This window comes from Piliocolobus tephrosceles, chromosome 17, assembly GCF_002776525.5.
Source record: "Piliocolobus tephrosceles isolate RC106 chromosome 17, ASM277652v3, whole genome shotgun sequence".
NCBI lineage: Eukaryota > Metazoa > Chordata > Mammalia > Primates > Cercopithecidae > Piliocolobus > Piliocolobus tephrosceles.
This window is the reverse complement of record NC_045450.1, coordinates 58,686,106-58,696,058: the sequence shown is the minus strand read 5'-3', so window position 1 is coordinate 58,696,058 and position 9,953 is coordinate 58,686,106. Positions and strand designations below refer to the sequence as shown.

The 9,953-nt window shown below is 46.1% G+C and overlaps 1 protein-coding gene across 1 annotated transcript in view; it reads right to left on the bottom strand.

Annotated features, from left to right (window-relative positions):
• COG4 (component of oligomeric golgi complex 4) overlaps positions 1-9,953 on the bottom strand; it is a 36,308-nt gene that overhangs the window by 11,530 nt on the left and 14,825 nt on the right. The window contains exons 8-11 of the mRNA XM_023210382.3: positions 9,415-9,473; positions 4,564-4,697; positions 1,525-1,643; positions 798-964 (exon numbers count right to left, since the gene is read on the bottom strand). Coding sequence (XP_023066150.1) covers positions 798-964; positions 1,525-1,643; positions 4,564-4,697; positions 9,415-9,473 — 479 coding nt within the window. The remainder of the gene's footprint in view (positions 1-797; positions 965-1,524; positions 1,644-4,563; positions 4,698-9,414; positions 9,474-9,953) is intronic.

The following is a 9,953-nucleotide window of genomic DNA, read 5'->3' as shown; positions in this document are numbered from 1 at the left end:
GCTCAAGCCTGTAATCCCAGCACTTTGGGAGGCCGAGACGGGCGGATTACGAGGTCAGGAGATCGAGACCATCCTGGCTAACACGGTGAAATCCCGTCTCTACTAAAAAAAAAAAACTACAAAAAACTAGCCGGGCGAGGTGGCAGCGCCTGTAGTCCCAGCTACCCGGGAGGCTGAGGCAGGAGAATGGCGTGAACCCGGGAGACGGAGCTTGCAGTGACCTGAGATCCGGCCACAGCACTCCAGCCTGGGCGACAGAGCGAGACTCCGTCTCAAAAAAAAAAAAAAGCTGTGCGGCTTAGTGAATGCAGTACCATGTAGGAGTTGAGAACAGGTTTTGAGTCACTCAGTTCTGGATTCCACCTCTTACTCCTAAGTGGTGGATCTTTGACGAGGATGCAATCTCCCTAAAGCCCAGTTTCCTCATCTATAAAACAGAGCCAATAGTTCCTACCTCATAGGGTTGTTATTAGGACCTCAAAAGAGCAGGAGGTTAGCATAGTGCTGGGCCTGTAACAATGGTACCTAGTGGTGGTATTATTCATCTGAACTGCCTGTTCTCTTTCCTCCGTCTAAGGGCCCATAGCTCCTTCAGTCTAGTCCAGGGAACAAAAATTTGGCCCATGAGATATATGGCTGATCAACAGCTTCCTGGAGCCAAGGATACCATCTTAGGGATAGGAGCTTATGTCCTGTATAGAACTTAACTAGAATCATGAGGACAAAGGGCAGAAACAAGTGGGCCTCAGGAAGGAAGGGCCTTTCTGCCTAGAAAGGAGAAAGGGAGTCAACTGTACCTGAAGTCAGACTCCAGCTCTGTGGTGGCGAGGTTGATCATGGCACAGAGACAGTCAATGCTGGAGCTGGACAGAGCCCGTCCAATGCACTTCTTAACAATGTAGAAGACATCATCCACCATGCTGGATGTCAACTGGCCCTTCTCATAGGTGTCCAGAGCCACAGCCTACCCAAAAGGCAAAGTCAACACTGACAAAGTCCTAGTTGTGCATGTCATCTTCTAGATGATTCTGGATGGCCCTAGCTCTGCTCCCTTTTCTGTACCTTGTCCATGTTTCTCCCAACATGGCGTGTTCTGGTCACGGACTCATGTGCATCCTCCTTGTCAAAATAGCTCACTTCCCTATTGATCACTAGGTGAACAAATTAAATATTTTGGGCCTTAGCCCTGCAGGGATCCATTACCTGGGGGGTGTAAGACATCTGCAGAGGCCCTACTTCCCTGAGGCTCCTTACCCACAAACCTTCAGGGAGGCAGGGAACAAGTGGGTTCCCTGGAGAGCTGAGCTGTTCTTTTGTAATTCTTGGGAAGGAGGTCCTAGCTGGGTATACAAAGAGCACGACTCCAAAGATGCTCTTCTAACCATACAAAGTGGTACCATTCAATCTGCATGCAAGAGTATTGTTGAAGCGGGAACAAAAAACATGACATGCCTCAGCCATTTCCTTCAGCCTGGCTTCTTGGACCGGAAGTCCCATTTCCAAGAGATGCGTTGTATGTCCTACCTTATTGACAGTCTCCCTCATGAAGTACTCCTCCATGGTAACATATAAGCCAATTAGCTCCTGCATGGTACAGCTCAAAAGGCAGTTATTGAGGAGTTTGTCCAGACACTTCTGGTGCTCTAGGGGACAGCCAAGAAAGGAATACTCATTTTTTTCCCCCAAGGGAAACAGAGCAACTTTTTCCATTTTTTCAGGTTTCTTTCTAGTCTTTCTTCCAAATATGTACATATTTTACATGGTTATAATCATGAAACAGATAGCAATTTTGAATTCTGCTTTAAAAAAGTATATCATAAATATTTTCCATGTTTTCACCTACCTTATTTTTTATGACTATGTGGCATTTCATCAGGTGCATAATCGACATTTTAAAAACTACTGTTTTTTTAACTTTTTTTTTTTTTTTTTTGAGACGGAGTTTTGCTCTTGTTGCCCAGGCTGGAGTGCAATGGCATGATCTCAGCTCACTGCAACCTCCGCCTCCCAGGCCCAAACAGTTCTCCTGCCTCAGCATCCCAAGTAGCTGGGATTATAGGCATGCACCACCACGCCTGGCTAATTTCGTATTTTCAGTAGAGATAGGGTTTCTTCATGTTGAGGCTGGTCTCAAACTCCTGACCTCAGGTGATCTGCCCGCCTCGGCCTCCCAAAGTGCTGGGATTATAGGCGTGAGCCACTGTGCCCGGCCTTATTTTTAACTTTTATGTTGTTTCATGTGAAACTGAGAAAAAAAACCACTCTATTTTTAGACACCTGGTTATTTCCAAATGTTTTGACATTACTGGAGATAACAGAATATCACAATAATTGGAGATTATAGTGAATACTTTTGTACGAAAAACTTTTTACTCCTTTTCCATTATTCCCTTAGGATTAATTAATAGGAGTCAAAAGATGTTAAGTTTCCATAGCAAAGACAAAAATACATTGGATACAGAATATTTCATTCTCTACACCAGTATTGTGCAACAGAGTTTCTGTGATAATGAAAATATTTTGGTCAGATGTCGTGGCTCACATCTGTAATCCCAGCACTTTGGGAGGCCAAGGTGGGAGGATCACTTGGGTCCAGGAGTTTTGAGACCAGCCTGGGCAATACAGCAATACTCCGTCTCTACAAAAAATAAACAAACAAGAAAAGAGAAAATATTCCGTATCTGTTATCTTATATAGTAGCCATCGGTCATGTTAGCAATTGAGCACTTGAAATGTGATGAACATAGCTTAGCAACTGAATATTTTTATTTGTTTTATTTTTTTATTTTTATTTATTTATTTATTTATTTTTGAGACGGAGTCTCACTCTGTCACCCAGGCTGGAGTGCAGTGGCTGGATCTCAGCTCACTGCAAGCTCTGCCTCCCGGGTTTAGGCCATTCTCCTGCCTCAGCCTCCGGAGTAGCTGGGACTACAGGTGCCTGCCATCTCGCCCGGCTAGTTTTTTGTATTTTTTTTAGTAGAGACGGGGTTTCGCCGTGTTAGCCAGGATGGTCTCGATCTCCTGACCTCGTGATCCGCCCGTCTTGGCCTCCCAAAGTGCTGGGATTACAGGCTTGAGCCACCGCGCCCGGCCTATTTGTTTTACTAAAATTCTTTTTTTCCCCAGAATCCAGGTGAGAAAGATGGATTTAAAATTTTATTTAATTGTAATTAAATTTGAATTTGAATTTCAATTCATGAATGGCTACGTATTGGGCAGCATAGCTCTGAACAGTGATAGTCATCATTATTGCTTCTCGGTCTTTTGGCTAAGATCAAATGATAGTCACATTGACATCAACAAGCAAACTCCAAATGAGCAAACAATTTCCTTTATACACTGATTCTGTAACGCCCCTGCCACGTATTATTGGCACGAGCCATGCGGAATGCCACAGATGCTGGGTGGGTCTCAAGTCCTCAGTCCAAAGAACCCTGCATATATTTGCCCAGCAGGATTTTTTTTTTTCCTTTAACTCTTGCTTTAGTAGCCAGCAGGAATTAAATGGTTATCTTAAAAACCTAGCGAGTCAATCTGTAAATGAAATTGGACTCCAGCATACCTTTCCAAAATTTTAAAAAAGTGTTTATCTTTTATTATTTAATTGAATTGACTTTTTTAGAGATGGGGTTTCACTATGTCGACCAGGCTTGGTCTCAAACTCCTGGACTCAAGTGATCCTTCTTCCTCGGCCTCCCAAAGTGTTGGGATTAGGCGTGAGCCACCGTACCCAGACAAAATTTTTCTTTTAATATAGTGACAAGGTCTTGTCATGTTGCCCAGGCTGGTCTTGAACTGCTCAAGCAATTCTCCTGCCTCAGCCTCCCAAAGTGTTGGGATTATAGGTGTGAGCCACTGCACCCAGCCTCCTTTCTTATCAATGTCAATTATTCCTTGAAAAATTGTGACTAGGGGAACTGGGAGACTGAAAGGGACAGGAGGATTCCTGTACATTATATACTCTTTTTTTTTTTTTCCTGAGACAGAGTCTGGCTCTGTTGCCCAGGCTGGAGTGCAGCGGCGTGATCTCAGTTCTATGAAACCTTTGACCCCCAGAGTTCAAGCAATTCTCCTGTCTCAACCTCCCGAGTAGCTGGGACTACAGGTGCATCGCACCACGCTCAGCTAATTTTTGTATTTTTAGTAGAGATGGGGTTTCACCATATTGGTCAGGATGGTCTCAGACTCTGACATCCACCCGCCTTGGCCTCCCAAAGTGCTGGGATTACAGATGTGAGCCACCGCACCTGGCCTATGTACCTTTTTTTTTTTTTTAAACAACAACAACAAAACACTTTACTGAAGTATAATTTATATCTATACAATTTAAAACAGGGCATCAGTATCTTCATCTCTAAAGTGATTAGATGGCCTCAAAGATCTAGTCCAATTCTAAAATCCAGTACATTTAGATTTCCTCCTGGGAGTCAATTTGTCTATAGACCACCAGGGGCTAAAAAGTCCCAATTGTTTCCTTAATAAGAGATCTGTGGCTTAACTATTAAGAAACACTGCCGATTATATCTCAACCCTCCCCAGAAATATGGGAAATATTTTTACCTTGCTTCACTTCTTCTGAGGCCATGGAGTCCCCCACTTCAAAATCAGAGCTAATCCTCTTCCTGAGGAAGCGTAAGTATAGCTCACTGCGGGCATTCATCAGGGTGACCTCAGTCAGGATGGGGTCCAGTTCTCTGAGACACATGGAGCAGAAGGAACAGGAGGACAGTGGATTCCCTTAGACACAAGAGCTACAGGGAAAACAGAGTCCTGAATTCCCCCTCCCCACTGGGCCCATAAGGAACAGCTCTGCCAGATGGCCCTCCTAGCTCAGCTGGCCCAATTAGATTCAGAGATAGGTGTCAACCACATTTTCCATTTACCTGTTTCACCTAAATCATTCACTCCCTAAAATTCTGCCAGACCTAAATAAAAGGTTGGGAGGTGTATCTTCTTTTCTTTCCTTTTCTTTCTTTCTTTCTTTGTTTTTGAGATGGAGTCTCGCACTGTTGCCCAGGCTGGAGTGCAGTTGCGCAATCTCGGCTAACTGCAAGCTCCACCTTCTGAGTTCACGCCATTTCTCCTGCATCAGTCTCCCGAGTAGCTGGGACTACAGACTACATGCCTGGATAATTTTTTGCATTTTTACTAGAGATGGGGTTTCACCGTATAAGGAAGGATGGTCTCGATCTCCTGACCTTGTGATCCACCTGCCTCAGCCTCCCAAAGTGCTGGAATTACAGGCATGAGCCACCGCGCCCGGCCCATTTTCTTTTCTTTTTTCTTTTTTCTTCAGACAAACTCTCGCTGTCGCCCAGGCTGGAGTGCAGTGGCGCAACCTCGGCTCGCTGCAAGCTCCGCCTTCCAGGTTCTTGCGATTCTCCTGCCTCAGCCTCCTGAGTAGCTGGGACTACAGGTGCCCGACACCACGCCTGGCTAATTTTTTGTATTTTCAGCAGAGATGGGGTTTCACCGTATTAGCTAGGATGGTATCCATCTCCTGACCTCGTGATCCACCTGCCTCAGCCTCCCAAAGTGCTGGGATTACAGGTGTGAGCCACCGTGCCTGGCCTTTTTTTTTTTTTGAGATGGAGTCCTGCTCTGTCGCCCAGGCTGGAGTGCACTGGTGCAATCTCGGCTCACTGCAACCTCCACCTCCTGGGTTCATGCCATTTCTCCTGCCTCAGCCTCCCATGTAGCTGGGACTACAGGTGCCCACCACCATGCCCAGATAATTTTTTGTATTTTTACTAGAGACGGGGTTTCACTGTATAAGGGAGGATGGTCTCGATCTCCTGACCTCGTGATCCACCCATCTCGGCCTCCCAAAGTGCTGGAATTACAGGCGTGAGCCACCACGCCCAGCCTATTTTCTTTTCTTTCTTTTTTTTTGAGACAGAGTCTTGCTCTGTTGCCCAGGCTGGAGTACAGTGGCGCAATCTCAGCTCCCTGCAAGCTCCACCTCCCAGGTTCACGCCATTCTCCTGCCTCAGCCTCCCGAGTAGCTGGGACTACAGGCGCCTGCCACCATGCCCGGCTAATTTTTTGTATTTTTAGTACAGATGGGGTTTCACCGTATTAGCCAGGATGGTCTCAATCTCCTGACCTTGTGATCCACCTGCCTCAGCCTCCCAAAGTGCTGGGATTACAGGCATGAGCCACCGCGCCCAGCCGAGATGAGGTTTTGCCATGTTGGCCAGGCTGGTCTCAAACTCCTGACCTCAGGTGATCCACCCACCTCAGCCTCCCAAAGTGCTGGGATTACAGGCATGAGCCACTGTGCCCAGCCATTCGTCTTGCTCTGTTGCCCAGGCTGGAGTGCAGTGGTGCAATCTTGGCTCACTGCAACCTCCGCCTCTAGGTTCAAGTGAGTCTCATGCCTTAGACACATTAGTAGCTGGGATTACAGGTATGTGCCACCCCACCTGGCTGATTTTTGTATCTTTAGTAGAGATGGGATTTCGCCATGTTGGCTAGGCTGGTCTCAAACCCCTAGCCTCAAGTGATCCTCCTGCCTTGGCCTCTTAAAGTGCTGGGATTATAGGCATGAGCCACAACGCCTGGCCTCTTTTGTGGTTTGAATAAAGATTATCTATGACCAGGTGCGGTGGCTCACGCCTGTAATCCCAGCACTTTGGGAGGCCGAGGTGGGCAGATCACGAGGTCAGGAGATCAAGACCATCCTGGCTAAAATGGTGAAACCCCGTCTCTGCTAAAAATACAAAAAATTAGCCAGGTGTGGTGGTGGGCACCTGTAGTCCCAGCTACTCAGGAGGCTGAGGCAGGAGAATGGCGTGAACCTGGGAGGTGGAGCTTGCAGTGAGCAGAGATCATGCCACTGCACTCCAGCCTGGGTGACAGAGCAAGACTCTGTCTCAAAAAAAAAAAAAAAGTAAAAGTTTGGATGGATTACAGTGGTTCACGCCTGTAAGTGCTTTGGGAGGCCGAGGCAGGGGGATCACTTGAGATCTGGGGTTTAAGACCAGCCTGGGCAACATAGCAAGCCCTCATCTCTACCAAAAATTTAAAAATTGGCTCGGCATGGTGGCTCATGCCTGTAATCCCAGCACTTTGGGAGGCCAAGGTGGGTGGATCACCTGAGGTCGGGAGTTTGAGACCAGTCTGGCCAATATGGCAAAACCTCATCTCGCCCGGGCGCAGTGGCTCACGCCTGTAATACCAGCACTTTGGGAGGCTGAGGCGGGCGGATCGCGAGGTCAGGAAATCGAGACCATCCTGGCTAACGTGGTGAAACCCCGTCTCTACTAAAAATTAGCCAGGCAAGGTGGTGGGCGCCTGTAGTCCCAGCTACATGGGAGGCTGAGGCAGGAGAATGGCGTGAACCCAGGAGGTGGAGCTTGCAGGGAGCCGAGATCATGCCACTGCACTCTGGCCTGGGCAACAGAGCGAGACTCTTGTCTAAGACAAACAAACAAACAAACAAACAAAAAACTCATCTCTACTAAAAATACAAAAAAATTAACCGGGCATGGTGACACATGGCTATAGTCCCAGCTACTTGGGAGGCTGAGGCAGGAGAACTGCTTGAACCTGGGAGGCGGAGGTTGTGGTGAGCCGAGACCATACCACGCCATTGCACTCCAGCCTGCACAACAGAGCGAGACTGCCTAAAAAAAAAAAAAAAAAAAAAAAATTAGCTAGGAGTGGTGACTGTAATCCTAGTCAGGAGCTTCTTGGGAGGCTGAGGCTGGAGGATCACCTGAGTCCACGAGTTGGTGGTCACAGTGAGCTGCGATTCCGTCACTGTACCACTTTACTCCAGCCTAGGAAACAGAGACCCTATTTCTAATTTAAAAAAAAAAGTAAAAGTTTAAAATTTTAGGATAGTAGTCACCTTTGTGGGAAGGGAAGAGAGTCACTCTGGGGGCTTCAAAAGTGTAGTCATGCTACATAAGAACATTTTGGTCAAAAATGAATTGCTGGGCTGGGCATGGTGGCTCACGCCTGTAATCCCATCACTTTGGGAAGCCTCTGGGAGGTGAGAGAATCACTTGAGCCCAGGAGTTCGACACTAGCCTAGGCAACATGGCAAAACCTCGTCTCTACAAAAAATACAAAAATTAGCCCAGCGTGGTGGTGTACACATATGGTCCCAGCTACTCGGAAGGCCAGGGTGGGAGGACTGCGTGAGCCTAGGAGGTTGAGGCTGCAGTGAGCCATGATCATACCACTGTACTGCACTCTGGCCTGGGCAACAAAGCAAGACCCTATCTCAAAAAAACAAAAACAACAACAAAAAAACCCCCAAAAAACAACAAGAAAAAAAAAACTGTATCAGTATACACAAGAGTGTTCCCATAATATTATAATGCTGTATTTTTACTGTACCTTTTCTATGTTTAGATATGTTTAAATACACAAGTACTTACCATTGTGTTCTAATTGCGTATGGTATTCAGTACAGTAATACGCCATACAGGTTTACAGCCTAGGACCCATAGGCTGCATCATATAGCCTAGGTGTGTAGTAGGCTAAGTACACCCTACGATGTTGACACAATGGAAATCGCCCAGCGATGTATTTCTCAGAATGTACTCCAGTTGTTGGCAGGGTATGGTGGCTCATGCCTATAATCTCAGCACTTTGGGAGGCCGAGGTGGGCGGATCACTTGAGGTCAGGAGTTCGAGACTAACCTGGCCATCATGGCGAAACCCTGTCTCTACTAAAATTATAAAAAATTAGCCGGGAGTGGTGGTGCACGCCTGTAGTTCTAGTGACTTGGGAGGCTGAGGGTGGAGAATCACATGAACCTGGGAGGCAGGGGCTGCAGTGAGCCAAGATCATGCTACTGTACTTTAGGAAGGGGGGAAAAAGGGGGACTCTTTCTCAAAAAAAAAAAAAAAAAAAAAAAAAATTCCAGTCATTAAATGACACGTGATTGTACTGATTTTTATTTTATTTTTATTTTTATTTTTATTTTTTGAGATGGAGTCTTGCTCTGTAACCCAGGCTGGAGTGCAGTGGTGCGATCTCGGCTCACTGCAACCTCCGCCTCCCGGGTTCAAGCGATTCTCCTGCCTCAGCCTCCCGAGTAGCTGGGACTACAGGCGCGCATCACCATGCCCAGCTAATTTTTGTATTTTTAGTAGAGACAGGGTTTCACCATATTGGCCAGGCTGGTCTCGAACTCCTGACCTTGTGATCTGCCTGCCTCGGCCTCCCAAAGTGCTGGGATTACAGGCGTGAGCTACCGCGCCTGGCTGATTATGATTTATTACACATTTTATTTACACATACTTTTGTTCATGATACATTCCACTGAAAAATAAGAGTAATTGATAAAATATTTCAAAAACACAGACCACATTGTAACAGAGTCGTCTGAATTATATATACATGGTTACCAATTCAAACTGTTGTGGACTGAAGAAAAGAGAAGGATTATTACCTTGGTTCAATTTTTTCTGTTGTAGAATTTCTCATCAAGTTGTTCTGAACATGCCGGAACTGCAACATACCACAGGAATGAGAATATTCTTCCCCACCCCCACATCTATTGGCCTCTTGCTGGTCACTCCAAACTTTTGGCATACAAGAACGTTTAGGTTTAGTTTGCTTACCAGGTTTACCTTCCCTTCAACCAGCAGTGGGCTTTCAAGATGACAGGCCAAAGATTTGTTTTTGGGTTGGATGCTAATAATACTCACTTCTCTTACTGTGCTTAAAAGTCATGCTAATGGTGTTCCAATAGACTACTGTTTATAGTCTACTAGTCTGGAGTTCTAGAAATACAACTGTAGGAGGCCACTCCTATTTCTATGTTGTACTTTTACTTTCTCTGCTCAAAAGAAGGAAAATATAATAAAGTTCTGAAAAAGCAAACGTTATCTTTAACATCTAAGGAATGAAGGGGGAAATTGGAGACAATTACTTGGACACTTAATAGGACCTCAATAAATAGAATGTCATTATATCACTAGAGGGCAG